General features: G+C 38.6%; 1 protein-coding gene across 9 annotated transcripts in view; it reads right to left on the reverse strand.

Annotated features, from left to right (window-relative positions):
- LOC120334548 (uncharacterized) overlaps positions 1–20,528 on the reverse strand; it is an 83,753-nt gene that overhangs the window by 33,906 nt on the left and 29,319 nt on the right. For 5 of the 9 annotated variants that reach the window (XM_078120451.1, XM_078120444.1, XM_078120445.1 and 2 more), the window contains 44 exons: positions 20,390–20,527; positions 19,844–20,040; positions 19,635–19,770; positions 19,461–19,556; positions 19,293–19,388; positions 19,009–19,179; positions 18,369–18,542; positions 18,079–18,216; positions 17,683–17,824; positions 17,251–17,437; positions 16,653–16,848; positions 16,036–16,125; positions 15,850–15,952; positions 15,353–15,474; positions 14,887–14,971; positions 14,356–14,568; positions 14,097–14,274; positions 13,776–13,974; positions 13,187–13,276; positions 12,996–13,101; positions 12,692–12,813; positions 12,530–12,620; positions 12,204–12,458; positions 11,786–11,975; positions 11,399–11,591; positions 11,125–11,214; positions 10,381–10,483; positions 10,135–10,256; positions 8,708–10,046; positions 8,278–8,467; positions 7,858–8,050; positions 7,583–7,672; positions 7,192–7,294; positions 6,946–7,067; positions 5,549–6,857; positions 5,119–5,308; positions 4,699–4,891; positions 4,424–4,513; positions 4,033–4,135; positions 3,787–3,908; positions 1,859–3,701; positions 878–1,067; positions 462–654; positions 64–153 (listed from right to left, as the gene is read on the reverse strand). In XM_078120451.1, coding sequence (XP_077976577.1) covers positions 64–153; positions 462–654; positions 878–1,067; positions 1,859–3,701; positions 3,787–3,908; positions 4,033–4,135; positions 4,424–4,513; positions 4,699–4,891; positions 5,119–5,308; positions 5,549–6,857; positions 6,946–7,067; positions 7,192–7,294; positions 7,583–7,672; positions 7,858–8,050; positions 8,278–8,467; positions 8,708–10,046; positions 10,135–10,256; positions 10,381–10,483; positions 11,125–11,214; positions 11,399–11,591; positions 11,786–11,975; positions 12,204–12,458; positions 12,530–12,620; positions 12,692–12,813; positions 12,996–13,101; positions 13,187–13,276; positions 13,776–13,974; positions 14,097–14,274; positions 14,356–14,568; positions 14,887–14,971; positions 15,353–15,474; positions 15,850–15,952; positions 16,036–16,125; positions 16,653–16,848; positions 17,251–17,437; positions 17,683–17,824; positions 18,079–18,216; positions 18,369–18,542; positions 19,009–19,179; positions 19,293–19,388; positions 19,461–19,556; positions 19,635–19,770; positions 19,844–20,040; positions 20,390–20,527 — 10,383 coding nt within the window. The remainder of the gene's footprint in view (positions 1–63; positions 154–461; positions 655–877; positions 1,068–1,858; positions 3,702–3,786; positions 3,909–4,032; positions 4,136–4,423; positions 4,514–4,698; positions 4,892–5,118; positions 5,309–5,548; positions 6,858–6,945; positions 7,068–7,191; positions 7,295–7,582; positions 7,673–7,857; positions 8,051–8,277; positions 8,468–8,707; positions 10,047–10,134; positions 10,257–10,380; positions 10,484–11,124; positions 11,215–11,398; positions 11,592–11,785; positions 11,976–12,203; positions 12,459–12,529; positions 12,621–12,691; positions 12,814–12,995; positions 13,102–13,186; positions 13,277–13,775; positions 13,975–14,096; positions 14,275–14,355; positions 14,569–14,886; positions 14,972–15,352; positions 15,475–15,849; positions 15,953–16,035; positions 16,126–16,652; positions 16,849–17,250; positions 17,438–17,682; positions 17,825–18,078; positions 18,217–18,368; positions 18,543–19,008; positions 19,180–19,292; positions 19,389–19,460; positions 19,557–19,634; positions 19,771–19,843; positions 20,041–20,389; position 20,528) is intronic. The other 4 variants (XM_078120448.1, XM_078120446.1, XM_078120447.1 and 1 more) reach the window with 4 other exon arrangements.

Raw genomic sequence — 20,528 nt, forward strand, 5'->3', positions numbered from 1 at the left:
ATGTGACGCGAAAAATTAAACTGAATTAAAGCATTATCAAAGAAAGTCATGTATGTGAATTACTTGTTATAAATCTTATTTCCGAAGTTTCACTTGAATCTCCATTTTCTTCGGCTGTGACTTCGGCACGGTACATAGTTCCCGGCTGGAGTTCTGAATATGAGAAATTGTCTTGTAAAATTTAAAGATCTTATTCTCGCACAGGGGCCACGGGAGTGAGGATAACACAACGTTTCAGGATTATATCGAGAGATAACAATTATTGACAATATAGCACATCGATTACATTTCACTCCCGATATATCAAACAGGGTTAAAATATATTCGCAGTAAGCTGATTAAAACTTATGTACTCTCTTGCTCCAAGGAATGATATGTGTTACTGTGCATTAGTTTTTGATGTTAATTAACCGAGTAAAATTCAATATTGCTCATGCATTCAAGCCTTCCTAATATTCAACCTGTTATTAAAACTTTTCCAGATTTATCTGGCACCGGTACTGAAGTCAATTCCGCAACTTTAACTGGTTCCGGTTCTTCTTCAAATACAACGATTCGGTGAAGATAGGAGACTTTTTGTTTTTGCCATGTAAGTATTACACGATCGGTTCCCGTATTTGTAATTGGCTTCAATATTGGCGTCGGTGGGTTCGTCTGTTCGTCCGAAATAAGTTATTTAAATATTAGTGAACTTGAGATAGCTAATTAAATTAGTCGTTCGTAAGTATTTCCAAGTCAATAACAGATCAAAGAATTCTGGAAATAGCAAAAAAAGCCTTAAATTTTTCATAAGAATGTAGCAAAACAGTAGTTAAGTTTCACAATTTTCTAGAAAAAACAACTAACCAAATAATACCCTGTAAAGTTATTAGGTTACCTTAAATTCTAGACTGTCCATGACTTTTTCTTCTCCCGAAGGACTCAATCTAGCACTGAGAGTTACATGATATTTAGTAGCAGGTCGAAGGGACGTTAGAAGAATTTTGTTTTTGCGTGGTCGTGGATATCGCGTTCTAGCTCCTTCAATAGTCCCATCATATTGTACGACAGCAATTTGAACAAAGTATCTGAAAGTAATATAAGAAAATACAAGTTTTCAAAATTCTTGGTTTTCCACTAAACACGTTTTACAACACAACGTAGAGGAAATGAAATTGTGTTAAGAAGTAAAAATATTTTCCACTGACAATTATTTAAAAATGCCGTAATAATTCACGCGTATAAGATGGTTCTGATTAGAAATCAACCTAATACTGCATAACGGTATGATCGAAATCGAATCCCGGAACGCGGAAGCGAACAGCCAGTTGATTGAGTAGTTAGTTTTATTATAGATGGAGAGTAGTAGTGGCAGTGTGTCGCAAGTCCTCGTGTTTTAAGGACCCCAGGCATTGAAGCATTGAGGTCTTATAATAAAAATATTTTCAGGTTCAAATTGGAGATATTGAATCATATGTTCGTTGCCTGTGAGAAATTTGTGGCAGCTTCAACTTGTCAATATTACAGCTAATATATATTTTGTATGCAACGAATTACTTTTGTAACATTAGGAAAGTTTTGAAACATTTCAAAATATGGAAACGTACGGTAAAATGCATATCATTTGGGTATAAAAATCCTTCGGCGACTTAACGACGCAAAATTTTTAGTCAAAATCTTGAGGTTGACACACAATAAAACTAGTTAAAAGAATTTAAGAAAAACCTAATACAATAGGAGAAATGACTTTGACTCCAAAATCCCCGTCTTTATCTGATATAAGTTTAGTTTTATTTTACACAATTTTAGTCCATTTTGCCAAGGAAACGTTAAATAAAGACATCGAATATTCAAAACAAATCAAATTGATTATTAATACCTCACTTTCTCTGCACCAAGCACTTGCATAGGCCGCCAAAATAAATAAGCAGATGTCGGACTCAGTAGATTGATGCGCAGCTTATACTCCGGTTCACTTGGTTTCCGATCAATAGATGGACTGTCATCATTTTTATCGAGTGGCGGCTCGGTTCGATTTATGGGTGGCTGCTTATCCCTGGGCTTTTTGTCACTTGGTTCTCGATCCGTGGATGTTTTGTCACCTAGTTGTCCATCGGTTGGAGTTACGTCACCTGCCTGCGGATCTGTGGGAGATTTGTCACCCGGTTGTCCATCGGTTGTAGTTCTGTCACCTGGCTGCCGATCCGTGGGAAATTTTTCACCTGGTTGTCCATCGGTTGGAGTTCTGTCACCTGGTTGTCCATCGGTTGGAGTTCTGTCACCTGATTGTCCATCGGTTGGAGTTCTGTCACCTGGTTGTCCATCGGTTAGAGTTCTGTCCCCTGGTTGTTCATCGGTTGGAGTTCTGTCACCTGGATGTTCATCGGTTAGAGTTCTGTCACCTGGCTTTCGATCCGCGGAAGATTTGTCACCTGGTTGTCCATCGGTTGTAGTTCTGTCACCTTGCTGCCGATCCGCGGGAGATTTTTCACCTGGTTGTCCAATGGTTGGAGTTCTGTCACCTGGTTGTCCATCGGTTGAAGTTCTGTCACCTGGTTGTCCATCGGTTGAAGTTCTGTCACCTGGTTGTTCATCGGTTGGAATTCTGTCACCTGGCTTCCGATCCGCGGAAGATTTGTCACCTGGTTGTCCATCGGTTGTAGTTCTGTCACCTGGCTGCCGATCCGCGGGAGATTTTTCACCTGGTTGCCCATCGGTTGGAGTTCTGTCACCTGGTTGTCCATCGGTCTGAGTTCTGTCACCTGGTTGTCCATCGGTTTGAGTTCTGTCACCTGGTTTCCGATCCACGGGAGATTTTTCATCTGGTTGTCCATCGGTTGGAGTTCTGTCACCTAGTTGTCCATCGGTTTGAGTTCTGTCACCTGGCTTCCGATCCACGGGAGATTTGTCACCTGGTTGTCCATCGGTTGTAGTTCTGTCACCTGGCTGCCGATCCACGGTAGATTTTTCACCTGGTTGTCCATCCGTGGGAGATTTTTCACCTGGTTGGCCATCGGTTGTGGTTTTGTCACCTGGTTGTCCATCCGTGGGAGATTTTTCACCTGGTTGGCTACTGCTTGAAGTTTTGTCACCTGGTTGCCGATCCACGGGAGATTCTTCACCTGGTTGTCCATCGGTTGGAGTTCTGTCACCTGGTTGTCCATCGGTTCGAGTTCTGTCACCTGGCTCTACGGGAGATTTGTCAACTGGTTGTCCATCAGTTGTAGTTCTGTCACCTGGCTGCCGATCCACGGTAGATTTTCCACCTGGTTGTCCATCGGTTGGAGTTTGAGTTCTGTCACCTGGCTTCCGATCCACGGGAGATTTTTCACCTGGTTGTCCATCCGTGGGAGATTTTTTACCTGGATGGCCATCGGTTGTGGTTTTGTCACCTGGTTGTCCATCCGTGGGAGATTTTTCACCTGGTTGGCTACTGGTTGTAGTTTTATCACCTGGTTGCCGATCCACGGGAGATTCTCCACCTGGTTGTCCATCGGTTGGAGTTCTGTCACCTGGTTGTTCATCGGTTGGAGTTCTGTCACCTGGCTGCCGATCCGCGGGAGATTTGTCATCTGTCAGCGTTTTGTTACCTGTTTGTTGATCGTCATTTTCGTTGTCATCTGTTGTTTCTTCTTCCTCTTCGACTTCCTCAGTGATATCAACAGTTTTAGATCCGGGCCTTCTTTTAATGGCAACTTTTACTCTTTTGCTTTTCTTGTTATCTGAAATTACAGTTAATATTTCAATTCTATTTTTTCCAAGTCTATCGTGGATCATATCAGGAAGTCATGTCCTCCTATACTTTACCTCTAAATGTTGTAAACCATGCTACAGCTTTTACTCTCTCAGGAATTTCTACTTCAAATGTGTTTGTTGCTCTATCCAGAATCCTTGTCAGAGCGGACTTTCTATCTTTAGGTATGACGAATCTAAAACAAAATACATAATAGTAGACATGCAGAGGATCAATAGTAGAACAAGCCAAGGCAATATTTGTTTAATAAGTGAATGTTTAGCAACATTAATATTTCTAGATAATTTAGTTCCTCATACTCAGCTTTATATCCGCTTCTACGTCCGTCTGGATGAGTCCATTGCACTCGGTAATTGTCCCCTTCTATTTGATTGATTTGGATGTTTCGTGGGGGCATTGGCCCTGTAGGAATGCAGAAAAGCAAACATATACAATGTTACGAAGTTTTCGAGTGAACATAGAAATTGAAAGAATCATCTTGGAAAATAGTTGTCACGTATGCCAAGTTGAAAGAAACTCAATTCCCTTGTGAATGCACTTAGCAAATTATTTTATGTAAAACAAAAGTAAGTTGTGGTAGTCAAAGAGCAGGGACCTATACACCGTAGTTTTGTCTCTTGAAGAATTATATATGCCGAATAATTCAGTAGAATAGTTAAGTTTGTAGCTAAATTTGTTATATGGTCTCACTTGTAATGAACCTTGTAACTGATGTTACACTTGTATCTTCATTTTCCTCGGCTGTCACCTCAACTCGGTATTTAGTTCCAGGTGTTAAATCTTCATATAAGAAAAAAAATGAAATATTTTCTCACAAATTGAACGATTTTAGTAGCCACAAATTATTGCTTATATACATATATTAAACTTCAAAATCCTGATTTTTAGAATGAAAGCACAGTTTTTGTGAAAATGCACTGAAAAGCGTTGAAACAAGTTCACACTAGGAAGGAAAAACATTTCACCTTTTATTAAAACATTTCCGGGCCTCCCAGGATCTGGCCTTGAAGTTAACTCCGCGATTCTAATTGACTCTGGATCTTCTTCAAACACGATAATTCGATGAATATAAGAAAGTTTTTGTTTTTGCCATCCGAGTCTTGCGCTTTGGGTCCCAGTGTATGTAACTGATTTCAAAATTGGAGTTGGAAGCTTGGTCTGCGTAAAGAAGAAACGGTACAAATATTTTCTGGTAGAGATAATGATGAGAATTAAATCTTATGTAAATTCAGTTTTCATCAGGTGTCCGGATTAAATACGCCAAATATGACTTGGGAATTTGACGAAAATTACAGTCATTTTCATTTCGTCAAACAGCCCCTCGTTCAGTGCCAGTTGATATTTAATGCTTGTGGTATATTTACATCAAATCAAACCTATATCACCTTGAACTGAATATCGTCCAAAATCCGTTCTACTCCCGAAGGACTTAATCTAACACTCAGAGTTGCGTGATATCTAGTTGCTGGAAGTAGGAACGGTAAATATATGCTATTGTTTCCTGCTTTTGGGTATCTTGTTCTCGCACCTCCAGTACTTCCGTCAAATTGAATTACTGCAATTTGGACTAGATATCTGATCAAAATAAAAAATAATTGATAAATAATATACATAAACACGTTATTATTACAATTATTTTGGGAGATAGATATAGACTCGCATCTGTATAAAATGCGGATGGACACTTGACATAAAATTGAACACTTAAAAACGCGAAAGTTAGGTCGCAGATCGCTAGTAAGACAGAATATTTCAGCTTTATCCCGAGAGATAAACCTTATCAATGTAGTTTACAATTACCCCCGAATGCTTTACCTAATTTCTTGATCCGAAGGGAAGTCAGTAGAGTCCCAGAATAACTCAGCTGCAGTAGGAGAGAGCAGTCTAACGCGAAGTTTTTTCTGTGGCAACTTAGTCATTATAGTGGTCGAAGTTGGTCTTGGGGTAGTTACACGGTTTTGTTCACGACTAGAATGTGTAGGGTCCACTTCATTTTCAGATTCTCGATTTCTGTCACCTCGCTGCCGATCTGCGGGAGATTTTTCACCTGGTTGTCCATCGGTTGTAGTTCTGTCACCTGGCTGCCGATCCGCGGGAGATTTTTCACCTGGTTGTCCGTCCGTTGGAGTTCTGTCACCTGGTTGTCCATCGGTTAGAGTTCTGTCACCTGGTTGTCCATCGGTTGGAGGTCTGTCACCTGGCCGTCGATCCGCGGGAGATTTTTCACCTGGTTGTCCATCGGTTGGAGTTCTGTCACCTGGTTGTCCATCGGTTGGAGTTCTGTCACCTGGTTGTCCATCGGTTGGAGTTCTGTCACCTGGTTGTCCATCGGTTGGAGTTCTGTCATCTGGTTGTCCATCGGTTGGGGTTCTGACACCTTGCTGACGATCCGTGGGAGAATTTTCACCTGGTTGTCCATCGGTTGGAGTTTTGTCACCTGGTTGTCCATCGGTTGGGGTTCGGTCACCTGGTTGTCCATCGGTTGGAGTTCTGTCACCTTGTTGTTCACCGGTTGAAGTTCTGTCACCTGGTTGTCCATCGGTTGGAGTTCTGTCACCTAGTTGTCCATCGGTTGGGGTTCTGTCACCTTGCTGCCGATCCGCGGGAGATTTTTCACCTGGTTGTCCATCGGTTGGAGTTTTTTCACCTGGTTGTCCATCGGTTGGGGTTCGGTCACCTGGTTGGCCATCGGTTGAAGTTCTGTCACCTGGTTGTCCATCGGTTGGAGTTCTGTCTTCTGGCTGCCGATCCGCGGGAGATTTTTCACCTGGTTGTCCATCGGTTGGAGTTTTGTCACCTGGTTGTCCATCGGTTGGGGTTCGGTCACCTGGTTGTCCATCGGTTGGAGTTCTGTCACCTGGTTGTTCATCGGTTGGAGTTCTTTCTTCTGGCTGTCGATCCGCGGTAGATTTGTCATCTGTCAGCGTTTTGTTACCTCTTTGTCGATCGCCAGTTCCGTTATCATCTGTTCTTTCTTCTTCTTCTTCTTCTTCTTCTTCTTCTTCTTCTTCTTCTTCTTCTTCTTCTTCTTCTTCTTCTTCTTCGATTTCCTCAGTGATATCAACAGTTTTAGAACCGGGCTTTCTTTTTATGGCAACTCTTACTCTTTTGCTTTTTTTGTCATCTGAAATTGCAGGTAATATTTTAGTTGTATTTTTTCCAAGTCAATCGTCGATCATATCAGGAAGTCATGTCCTCGTATCATACTTTACCTCTCAATGTTGTAAACCTCGCTACAGCTTTCACTCTCTCAGGAATTTCTACTTCAAATGTGTTTGTTGTTCTTTCCAGAACCCTTGTCAGAGCGGACTTTCTATCTTTAGGTATGACGAATCTTAAAACATAATACATAATAGTAGACATGCAGAGGATCAATATTAGAACGACACAAGGCAATCTTTGTGACTAGATGAATGTTCAGCAATTTCTATATTTCTAGATAATTTATTTCCTCATACTCAGCTTTATATCCGCTTCTACGTCCGTCTGGATGAGTCCATTGCACTCGGTAATTGTCCCCTTCTATTTGATTGATTTGGATGTTTCGTGGGGGCATTGGCCCTGTAGGAATGCAGAAAAGCAAACATATACAATGTTACGAAGTTTTCGAGTGAATATAGAAATTGAAAGAATCATCTTGGAAAATAGTTGTCACGTATGCCAAGTTGAAAGAAACTCAATTCCCTTGTGAATGCACTTAGCAAATTATTTTATGTAAAACAAAAGTAAGTTGTGGTAGTCAAAGAGCAGGGACCTATACACCGTAGTTTTGTCTCTTGAAGAATTATATATGCCGAATAATTCAGTAGAATAGTTAAGTTTGTAGCTAAATTTGTTATATGGTCTCACTTGTAATGAACCTTGTAACTGATGTTTCACTTGTATCTTCATTTTCCTCGGCTGTCACCTCAACTCGGTATTTAGTTCCAGGTGTTAAATCTTCATATAAGAAAAAAAATGAAATATTTTCTCACAAATTGAACGATTTTAGTAGCCACAAATTATTGCTTATATACATATATTAAACTTCAAAATCCTGATTTTTAGAATGAAAGCACAGTTTTTGTGAAAATGCACTGAAAAGCGTTGAAACAAGTTCACACTAGGAAGGAAAAACATTTCACCTTTTATTAAAACATTTCCGGGCCTCCCAGGATCTGGCCTTGAAGTTAACTCCGCGATTCTAATTGACTCTGGATCTTCTTCAAACACGATAATTCGATGAATATAAGAAAGTTTTTGTTTTTGCCATCCGAGTCTTGCGCTTTGGGTCCCAGTGTATGTAACTGATTTCAAAATTGGAGTTGGAAGCTTGGTCTGCGTAAAGAAGAAACGGTACAAATATTTTCTGGTAGAGATAATGATGAGAATTAAATCTTATGTAAATTCAGTTTTCATCAGGTGTCCGGATTAAATACGCCAAATATGACTTGGGAATTTGACGAAAATTACAGTCATTTTCATTTCGTCAAACAGCCCCTCGTTTACTGCCAGTTGATATTTAATGCTTGTGGTATATTTACATCAAATCAAACCTATATCACCTTGAACTGAATATCGTCCAAAATCCGTTCTACTCCCGAAGGACTTAATCTAACACTCAGAGTTGCGTGATATCTAGTTGCTGGAAGTAGGAACGGTAAATATATGCTATTGTTTCCTGCTTTTGGGTATCTTGTTCTCGCACCTCCAGTACTTCCGTCAAATTGAATTACTGCAATTTGGACTAGATATCTGATCAAAATAAAAAATAATTGATAAATAATATACATAAACACGTTATTATTACAATTATTTTGGGAGATAGATATAGACTCGCATCTGTATAAAATGCGGATGGACATTTGACATAAAATTGAACACTTAAAAACGCGAAAGTTAGGTCGCAGATCGCTAGTAAAACAGAATATTTCAGCTTTATCCCGAGAGATAAACCTTATCAATGTAGTTTACAATTACCCCCGAATGCTTTACCTAATTTCTTGATCCGAAGGGAAGTCAGTAGAGTCCCAGAATAACTCAGCTGCAGTAGGAGAGAGCAGTCTAACGCGAAGTTTTTTCTGTGGCAACTTAGTCCTTATAGTGGTCGAAGTTGGTCTTGGGGTAGTTACACGGTTTTGTTCACGACTAGAATGTGTAGGGTCCACTTCATTTTCAGATTCTCGATTTCTGTCACCTCGCTGCCGATCTGCGGGAGATTTTTCACCTGGTTGTCCATCGGTTGTAGTTCTGTCACCTGGCTGCCGATCCGCGGGAGATTTTTCACCTGGTTGTCCGTCCGTTGGAGTTCTGTCACCTGGTTGTCCATCGGTTGGAGTACTGTCACCTGGTTGTCCATCGCTTGGAGGTCTGTCACCTGGCTGCCGATCCGCGGGAGATTTTTCACCTGGTTGTCCATCGGTTGGAGTTCTGTCACCTGGTTGTCCATCGGTTGGAGTTCTGTCACCTGGTTGTCCATCGGTTGGAGTTCTGTCACCTGGTTGTCCATCGGTTGGAGTTCTGTCATCTGGTTGTCCATCGCTTGGAGTTCTGTCACCTTGTTGTTCACCGGTTGAAGTTCTGTCAACTGGTTGTCCATCGGTTGGAGTTCTGTCACCTAGTTGTCCATCGGTTGGGGTTCTGTCACCTTGCTGACGATCCGCGGGAGATTTTTCACCTGGTTGTCCATCGGTTGGAGTTTTGACACCTGGTTGTCCATCGGTTGGGGTTCGGTCACGTGGTTGTCCATCGGTTGGAGTTCTGTCACCTTGTTGTTCACCGGTTGAAGTTCTGTCACCTGGTTGTCCATCGGTTGGAGTTCTGTCACCTAGTTGTCCATCGGTTGGGGTTCTGTCACCTTGCTGCCGATCCGCGGGAGATTTTTCACCTGGTTGTCCATCGGTTGGAGTTTTTTCACCTGGTTGTCCATCGGTTGGGGTTCGGTCACCTGGTTGGCCATCGGTTGGAGTTCTGTCACCTGGTTGTCCATCGGTTGGAGTTCTGTCTACTGGCTGCCGATCCGCGGGAGATTTTTCACCTGGTTGTCCATCGGTTGGAGTTTTGTCACCTGGTTGTCCATCGGTTGGGGTTCGGTCACCTGCGGATCCCGCGGATCTGTCACCTGGTTGTTCATCGGTTGGAGTTCTTTCTTCTGGCTGTCGATCCGCGGTAGATTTGTCATCTGTCAGCGTTTTGTTACCTCTTTGTCGATCGCCAGTTCCGTTATCATCTGTTCTTTCTTCTTCTTCTTCTTGGATTTCCTCAGTGATATCAACAGTTTTAGAACCGGGCTTTCTTTTTATGGCAACTCTTACTCGTTTGCTTTTTTTGTCATCTGAAATTGCAGGTAATATTTTAGTTGTATTTTTTCCAAGTCAATCGTCGATCATATCAGGAAGTCATGTCCCCGTATCATACTTTACCTCTCAATGTTGTAAACCTCGCTACAGCTTTCACTCTCTCAGGAATTTCTACTTCAAATGTGTTTGTTGTTCTTTCCAGAACCCTTGTCAGAGCGGACTTTCTATCTTTAGGTATGTCAAATCTTAAAACATAATACATAATAGTAGACATGCAGAGGATCAATATTAGAACGACACAAGGCAATCTTTGTGACTAGATGAATGTTCAGCAATTTCTATATTTCTGGATAATTTAGTTTCTCGTACTCAGCTTTATATCCGCTTCTACGTCCGTATGGATGAGCCCATTGCACTCGGTAATTGTCTCCTTCTATTTGATTGATTTGGATGTCTCGTGGTGGCATTGGCCCTGTAGGAATGCAGAAACGCAAACATATACAATGTTAGGAAGTATTCGAGTGGATATAGAATTTGAAAGAATCATCTTTGATAATAGTTGTCACGTATGCCAAGTTGAATGAAACTCAATTCCCTTGTGTATACAGTTGGCAAATTATTTCATGTAAAACAAAAGGGGGCTAGTTTACTAAACGCCGTCAAGTACTTCTAGTTGGCGTGGCATCACCATTTTTGCATATGTCATTTCTAACCCCCACCTAACTACGGAATCCAAAAATTACGTCACTACAACGCCACGGTGACGAAATAGGGCCCGTCAAAGTATACGGATGGCCGTACAAACCGCGCAGACGATCGACCGAAATCCATCGTAGATTTTCTTAGAAAGCTCTATGACGTAGTTGTGACGTCGTGTTGACGTTATTATTGGATGACATATCCTGGTTGGGAACAACATGCGCCATCTCTGTGCGCATACTTCAGGAGGTCCAAAAAAGGTTTGTGCCACGTCAAGTATAAGTGCTTTCGGCGTTTAGTGGACATGCGCCAACAAAAGTAGGTTGTGGCAGTCAAAGAGCAGGGACCTATATACCGTGGTTTTCATTCAGTAGAATAGTTAAGTTTGTAGCTAAATTTGTCATATGATCTCACTTGTAATGAACCTTGTAACTGATGTTTCACTCGTATCTTCATTTTCCTCGGCTGTCACCTCAACTCGGTATTTAGTTCCAGGTGTTAAATCTTCATATAGGAAAAAAATGAACTATTTTCACACAAATTGAACGATTTTCGTAGCCTCAAATTATCGCTTATATACATATATTGAACTTCAAAATCCTGGTTTTAAGAACAAAAGCACAGCTTTTGTGAAAATGCACTGAAAAGCGTTGAAACAAGTTCACACTAGGAAGGGAAAACATTTCACCTTTTATTAAAACATTTCCGGGCCTCCCAGGATCTGGCCTTGAAGTTAACTCCGCGATTCTAATTGACTCTGGATCTTCTTCAAACACGATAATTCGATGAATATAAGAAAATTTTTGTTTTTGCCATCCAAGTCTTGCGCTCTGGGTCCCAGTGTATGTAACCAATTTCAAAATTGGAGTTGGAAGCTTGGTCTGCGTAAAGAAGAAACGGTACAAATAGTAAAGATGACGATGAGAATTAAATGTTATGTAAATTCAGTTTTCATTATGACTCAGAAGTTTGATGAAAAATACGGTCATTTTCATTTTGTCAAACAGGCCCTCATTTACCTCCAGTTGATATTTAATGCTTGTGGTATATTTACATGAAATCAAACCTATATCACCTTGAACTGAATATCGTCCACAATCCGTTCTACTCCCGAAGGACTCAATATAGCACTGAGAGTTGCGTGATATCTAGTTGCTGGAAGTAGGAACGGTAAATATATGCTATTGTTTCCTGCTTTTGGATATCTTGTTTTTGCACCTCCGGTACTTCCGTCAAATTGAATTACTGCAATTTGGACTAGATATCTGATCAAAATAAAAGTTAATTGATAAATAATATACAGAAACACGATATTACAAGTTTTTTGTGAGATATATATAGACTCGCTTGTGTAATAAATGCGAATGGACAATTGACAAAAATTTTAACATTTAAAAACGCGTAGGGTTAGGTCGCAGGTCGTTAGTAGGACAGAATATTTCAGTTTTATCCCGAGGTATAAACCATATACATGTTATTTACAAATGCTTTACCTAATTTCTTGATCCGAAGGAAAGTCAGTAGAGTCCCAGAACAACTGAGCTGCAGTAGGAGAGAGCAGTCTAACGCGAAGTTTTTTCTGTGGCAACGTAGTCATTACAGTGGTCGAATTTGGTCTTGGGGTAGTTAAACGATTTTGTTCACGACTAGAATGTGCAGGGTCTGCTTCCCCTTCCCCAGATTCTCGATTTCTTTCGTGATCAAGGCTTTTATCGAGGTCACGGTCTTTCTCTTTCTCATCTCCTGGCCTATGATACAAAACAGGATTCTCTTGTTATGAAATAATCTTCAATAAAACTTATTTTATTGCTTTACTTACTCGTCTTCTTCTTCAATTTCTTCTAGATCAACCTTTGAAGAACCTGCCCTTCTTCTAAACGAAACCTTCTTTTTCTTACTTTTCTTGTTATCTTCAATTGAAGAAATGTGATTGTAAAGGAAAGAATATTATTCAGCTGTTACGTCGAGAAAATTTACATACCTCGTATTGTAACCATATCCACAACAGCTTTAGACCCCGTCGGTATTATGATATTGAGAGTATACGTTGCTTCTGCTAAGTTGTATTCTCTGTTAGAGGATCTGTCTCCGACTATGTAGAATCTGAAATGTTTATTACCCCATCTTGTCAATAAATCAAGATTCTGCAATTTATCTTTTACATCTCCCAGACAAACATTATAGTTAGCTTTCTCCAAATCCTAATAAATTGTGATTAGTTGAGTAAATTTGAATTTGCCTTGCATCAAATTAGATTAGCAATAAACTTTGCGTTATTAATTTACCTTGCTTTATAACCACTTCTGCGACCAGTTGTTGAATGATTCCACCTCACTTTGAAGACGTCATTTTCGGTATTACTTATCGAAAAACCATGCGGCGGCATCGGTCCTGAATTATTATATTTGGTAATATGTATTTCGCATAAGCATGAAATTGGGCCATGTTACGTGGAAAAATTTATTTATTGACATACTTGTAATAAATCTGATTGTGGAAGTTTCACTCCGATCTCCATCACTGTCAGCAGTTACTTCGGCGCGGTATTTGGTGCCAGGTGTCAAATCTGGAATGTAGACAATTGTAGAAGGCTGATTTACATATCTCACAAACCATTGTATGTTGAGGCAGGGTAATTTGGATCATTTTTGACACGACGTGGACATATTATGTTGATCGTTTACTAAATTGTTGTTGTTGTCAGGGCGAGTTTTTTGAGCATAAATATGTTTCTTCTACGTTACTAATGCACTGATCGACTTTTCTTAAGCATGTGAGTAGTCGCCAGAAGGTTAATAATATATATAATTATTTTCTTAATTACCTCAAAATCCTATCAGACCCAATTATTCACCCAAATTTCGCTATTTAATTTTAATTCACGAGGTTTTATTCCGTCAAGCGTGACCGCCTACGTCACGGCTGCCCTTCGTTTTAATTTTGCGAACTCGGTGCTCAGCCAGAATTTCGAGTGAATCGCATAAACTAGTCTGCAGTTGGACCTTCGTGTCAATATATATAAGCATTTTTTTTTATATTTTAGAGCCAATATGTATATATTTTACCAGAAACAATCGCTTGTTTTGTGCTTCCAGCGTCTGGAACTTCCATTTCTTTGATTGCCGCATTTGGGTCCGATTCAGTTTCATCCTCATACACAACTATGCGGTGATTGAATGTCGATTTCTGTTTAACCCATTCGATTCTGGCATCATGTGTTCCAGTATAAGTTATAGGCTTTAAATCCGGTGCGAGAAGTTTCGACTGAACAAATATTTGGTTAAATATCTGGCAACTGTTGTGAAGACGATAGACTACTGTTAGTGTATCATGGCTACGAGTAAAAATAACAGATTTGTAATTACATATGATGAACATTTTGTTACCTTGAACGTAACTTTTCCAAGTTCTATCTTCTCTCCCGTGGGATGTATTTGTGCTCTCAATGTAGCTTGGTATTTTGTGGCTGGTGATAACCAGTTAAAATATATCTCATTTTCTCCACGGCCTGGATATCGTATCCTACTTCCTCCGTTTGTTAGGTCAAGCACATGAATAGTATATCTTAATATAAAAATGAAACACTATTGAACTCAAATAATTATTTAAACTTAATTTCAGCAAATAAAATAATTAATAAAAAACCTGATACGTTGGTTTGATGGAATGTCATGCGGTTGCCAAAAAAGTCTCACTGATCGATGGGTCACATCAGTATATCTGAAATTAGCGGTTTCATCCTCAGGTGTGGTATCAGAATCGTCACGAAAAGCTGGCAACGTTACTACATCTGGTTCCGTTACTTCGTCTGTTGTGACTGGCAGATTGATGTCCGATGTGGTTGGGTCGATGTTGATACTGTGGACAATTGAAGATAAACTTCAAAGTGGAGCAACGTAAAACAATCGGTGACCGTACATTTGAACCCACGTACATTCGAACCCATGTGTATATCCGCGGGTTCAATCTTTATGCGGGTGCTAAAACCCAGGGGTTAGGGTTAGTATGAGTTCAAATATCCGTAAAACAAAAAAAAAATCCATAGGTGAAATAGTATGCAGGTGCAATTGTTGTGGGTTCAAATGTACGTGGGTTCAAATGTACAAGAACCAATACAATCACCTAAAAATGAGGTATACTACAGGTAACACAAATTTTATTGAACGTTTTTCTTACTCGTCTTTCTTTATCCCGATCTCAACTATGTTCGATCCAAGTCTTCTTCTGTAACGGAACTTTTTAATTTTGCTCTTTTTTGATTCTGCGAGTATCAAGAGCAGTGTTTAAATTTAATTAAACATTTAAATTTCGATAAAAGCGTTCAATCGACGTTAATTTGAAAATCAAACTAGGATTTAATCCTGAATCAACAAATTCGGCATTATTTTGAGTTTTTGCTCCGGTTAACTATTAAATTTTTGAATTTTGCTAAATCAATATTTGACGTGGCAATTTTTTTTATATTTCAAAGACTCGCTAAATTATCTGCTAGTCCCAAGTCAAGTTTCACTGGCAGTTAGAAGAAGGCCACTATTTCCTCAATCTTATTTTAGTCGCTTCGGTTCGGGAAAGTTGCATGTGAATGGTGAATATACCGAAACAGCGTAGGAGTAGAAGTATTGTGTTTTCTTTATTGTGTTACCTCGCAACGTGGTGAAAGCGAAGAATCCAGAAGTTTCCTCCGGAACAGTAACTTGCAATCTAGTATCATCTTCGCCGAAATCGAAATTCCGATTTTTAGTTGAATCGCCAAGGTTGGAAAACCTGAATGAGACAAAGGCAAATATAAACAATACTATTGTGCGATTTGAATTGTTAATATATTAATGCCAAAATGTTAAAATGTTTTCACATTTTTGTACTAGACCATTTGTTGATATCTCATCATATATATAATTTGGCGCGAAACTTCTGTGAACAATCAGCTGATTATTGATTGAAATAGCCGCTATCTGAACACCATTGCGCTTGTGGATGTAGATAAATAAGAATTGAATATACTTCCTGGGTCAGAATAGATATACAATTTCTGGCAGATATTTAGAAAAAACTTGGAAAGTTAGATTCACGAAAAATCACAGTTCAGGAGCATGGGGACTAGTAAAAATACTACATTGTGGAGAAATGCATAATACTTACTTTGCTTGATATCCACTTCTTCCGCCGTACTGATGTTCCCAAGTTAATTCATATTCATCTCCAGCGATTCGTCTAACTCGAAATCCAGCAGGAGGAAGTGGATCTGAAAATTGTTCAAATAACCTTGAAAGACCACGAGACACAAAAAATTGTATTTTTACAATACATTGCATAATTTCAACTCACTTGTGATAAATCTGACAACAGAAGGTTTGCTAACATCATCGGCATATTCTGTAGTAACTTCGGCTCGATATCGTGTACCGGGCTTCAGATCTGTACGAATAGACATGTTTTTTAGTAAATTGCTTCAATAAGAATGCAATTTTGTTCATTTGTATCATGACTGAAATTCGTTTTTATAACGATTTTACCATACTATGGCAATAGGAAATCCTTCTGAAAAATCCTAGGAGATTACGAAAGTTGTTTATACACGGTGACCTCAAAAACAAAACACATAAATTTCTCAATTATTTATACGAAAACGAAGAAAATTTATTGAACACTTGAACTACTGTTTGTGTATAATTATATAAAAGTTTCAGTAATCTAGGACACCTTGCATAAAAGTTATATTCTGTCTGAAATATGTTCCAAATTACCTAGGTTCTGTTTTTTTTTGGTTGGCCTGTATCTCAACAATTAAGTGCCACCCTTAATTTTTGTTTATACTCCCGACTCGTACTATACCTAACTACCTTTGTCAAACTTGATGTTTACATCGATTTAAGAAACAAATACCGACTTCTTCTCATTCCGACTTCTTAAGTTCTAATAAACCTAATTTTATTTATAGCTACCGTAAAGCAGGGCTTTTAATTCTTTATTCGCTTTGTTGACTTTCTTCTGTACTACGGCATCATTATCTGAGTCGATTTCATCTTCAATTATATTGATGATATAAGTATATGAAAACCTTGGCTTCCTCCACTGTATAGTTGCGGTGTAAGGTCCAGTAGTTGTGACCGGTTTTAGTACCGGAGACGGTAGTTTCGACTATAACATATTGTATTAAATATCACAATTAGACTAATGAATCTATATGTACTGAACGTTCTATTATCGGATTTCAATATTTGGTTCATGATTCAAATATTCAACAACGAATCTAGTCGTGAATTATTGGAATTATTTTTTGATTCAATAAAAACTATAATAAAACAGCCATGACCCTGCGGACCCAAGCCTAACACATTTTTTTTGGCTTGCCATAACGAAACGTCTTCTATAATTGTCACAGTTGATAAAAAGATTTAAATATTTAAACAGGGAAATTACTGTAAGCAATTGATATTTGTTCCTAGAGAGTATCTTACTAGTTTATTGTATATGAACCTTGTATTTTTTCTATTGTTTTACAGTTTCAAAGAATGTTAAACTTGCAAAGTCATCTCTTACCACAAAGTTTGTTTTATCAAGGATGATCTCGTCTCCGTCTTCAACCTGTGCTATCAATGTTGCTTGGTAAGTAGTAGCTGGTTCTAACCAGGTTATGTTCAATTGATATTGCCAGGCGCTAACTGTTAACGTTCTTCCACGACCAATGGAACCATCCGAGAGTACCAATGCAAGGATAATCTTGTATCTGCAGTGAAGGGAATTGTAGTTATTTTTTCAACAATATAAATTTTTTTGACAGTACGGTCTTTAACATATTGTGGGCTACTGCGAAATATAGCGCACCTTATGCGCCAACACGCCTTTACTACGCTGAAGTCGGCCTGCTAAGGTTTATTGCTCTCCAAGAAATTTCCAAGTTTTATGAGAGTTTCGGGTAGACTGATCTGACATAACTTATCCGTATAATAAATATATATTAAAAAAATTCACCTGACGTTTTTATCTCCTGCAGCCTCATATTTATTCCAAGTTAATAGCACGAAATGATCCGTTAATTGTCCAATATTTAATTTAGACCCTTTTTGGCCTTCATCGTTAGTATCCACATCTGTAAGAGGCGGTATTGATGTACCTAAATATTTATGTAGCATTTTTATCCAGCTAAGCAAATTAATTATACATAATATATTTTGTATTGCATGGATAGATAGATGTTTTATATTGCATAATTTACCACACAGACTCCAGTATTCAGTCGTATAAATTAATGAAATCCATTAAAATCATGAAAAATACACAGTTGGATTCAAAAATTCTAAATGAACTGATCAGTTAGGATTCCGAAAATATTCTGTATTTAAATAACTGTTTATGCTTAAACCTCACCATCTTCGGTTTCGACGCGTATGTCTCCTCCATCGCTTGTTCCGAAATTTGCATATCCAATTTTTACAACTGGTTCACTTTCAATATTTTTAATTAATGATTTGACCGAAACATGATAATATTGACGAGGTGTAAATCCTAAAAAGAAGTGACGGAATTAAAAGAAAATAGAGACATATAATAAGCAGTGATATACCAAGAAATATTTCTCATAAAATTTCAAGGGTGTAAACAAGTCACATGCTCAACTTATTGTTCAAAAAATTCACTATTTCAACTTATACAGTTACCTGTTATTTCTGCCGTGGTCTCTGCGACATCGAAGTAAGTTTGAGCCTTTGATTTCGAGTTGCTGTGATACACTCTGTACTTTTTAATTTTAAAATCATTAGGTGCTCTCCATTTCAACCTCATGACTCCATCGTCAGTAAAAGTGATTGTAAGATTTTCAGGTTGAGGAATGGCTAAATAAACATGCGTAATTATCAGTTATGCTTCCGAAAACCAACATTAGAAAACTAGTTCTATACCTAAGTAATAAATTCACTAATGTACAGAGTAAAAAGTCATGGTAGTCAATTTCTATTATCATTTGTTGTGGAAACATTTTCAGCAGCTCTTTATAATTGACAGTAGACTAATTAACTACAGTATTCAAAATGTGAACACATGATAAACCTTATCGACTTTCGAATAACGCCTATGTTCAACAATGTTACATTCATTTATATAGACGCAGAATAAAATGAAAACTAAAATATCTTAAATAATAAATACTGCCTTTTACACCAGATATTGTTAACATAGTGTAGCCGATAATTTTTATATAGTTGACTTCCCTTTATTTCATTGATTTTGGTTTGACGTAGTTCACATTATTCTGTAACTTTTTGTACATACAATCTTTTTTCATCCAAAGTATAAACTTACGCGTATACAATGCTTCTTGGGGAAACACTGGATCGCTGCGTTTATCATCTTTTTTCGCTATTAGAGTTGCACGATATGTTCGACCCGGCTGCAAACGAGGAATCACGATTGAGTTTGCAACAGTTGACACGTTCCGCACGCGGAGGCGATTACTTTCGTCGTAATATTGCACTGCAAGGAATAGATAGATGGTTAACAAAAAAAGTGCTAACTAATGCATATACGGTTATTCAGTACTATAAGTTTATGAGAGTAATTTGTTCTTTCGCATAAACCGAACTTACATTCGTAAGTGGTTCCAGTTTCTCCTGGACTCCAAGCCAAATGTAATGATGTAGGGTTGGCACGTACAAGATGGAAGTTGATCGGTGTGCTCAATTCTAAAAAATGCATTCGTTTTAATAATTTTTTGGGCAAAGATATAGAATTTTCAAACGTTCGGTATTACTTACTCTTTGTTGTACGAAGGTCAATATTCACATTTGAGCCATTTGATGACAGTGTTACTGATTCTTTTAAGCCAATTGCGTGTTCCGATGCGAATGAAGCTATAAACACATGTGTGGATCATTATAATTGTGAAACAACATAAAAATATATATAAAGTCGTAGAAACTTAAACTAACGCAAATCGATCTCCAACGTGTCAACAACTCCAAGTTTATATCCACTCTCTTCGTATAGATCAATTCTATATCTTGAGTCACGTGGTAAATCAGGAATTATGACGTATGATTTGTCATCCTCAGCACGAACTTCACCCTGAATTTAATTCTAACGTTAGTGAATCCATACTTGAAACTTTGTGGGATTAAGCATAAAATGTGCTTTATACCTCATGCCCATTCAAAGGCCAGAGTGGAGTATATGCAACAATGTATTCAACTTTTAAAGGACCGGCCGTCGGGTCTCCTGAAAGTCCGGCACTCACGCCAAGTCGGTTCCATGATACTTTTAGAGAGTTACCAGATATGACATCTGCTCTTAGATTCCGAGATCCAGTGGAAGTAACACTTGATTGTGTTTCTAAACCTGTAAATTGGTGAAATGTTGATTTGGCTGTGCAGAAGAAGACTTGAAAATAATAAAAAAATCGTATTTTGTCAATATCTTCCCATTCAAGTGTTGTTCGTTGAACAGTAATTATGAAAACGTGGATCTACTCTAAGAACTAGGTTGTAATAACTTTAAACTATGTGTAAACCATTTGCAACCGACAAAACGTTTTTTTGACACAAGGGATTTACGTTTACTGGACTTATATCATATTCCATACACACGTACTGAACTGTGCTGTATATAGCTCAAATAACGGTGATTCAGATTAAGATTCATTGTAATGCTATTATGATGCAAGTGGACGTTACGTAGTACTACATACCATCTATAGTTGCGGAATATCCGGGCTCGGCAGTGATGCTACCTCCATAATTCAATTTGTGTGATGAACTGGAACTACTTCTTGTCCAAACTTTTGAGTTGTATCGAGGAAAGCCCGTAGTATGCGACGTTGAAGAAAC

The sequence above is a fragment of the Styela clava genome, chromosome 15, assembly GCF_964204865.1.
Source record: "Styela clava chromosome 15, kaStyClav1.hap1.2, whole genome shotgun sequence".
NCBI lineage: Eukaryota > Metazoa > Chordata > Ascidiacea > Stolidobranchia > Styelidae > Styela > Styela clava.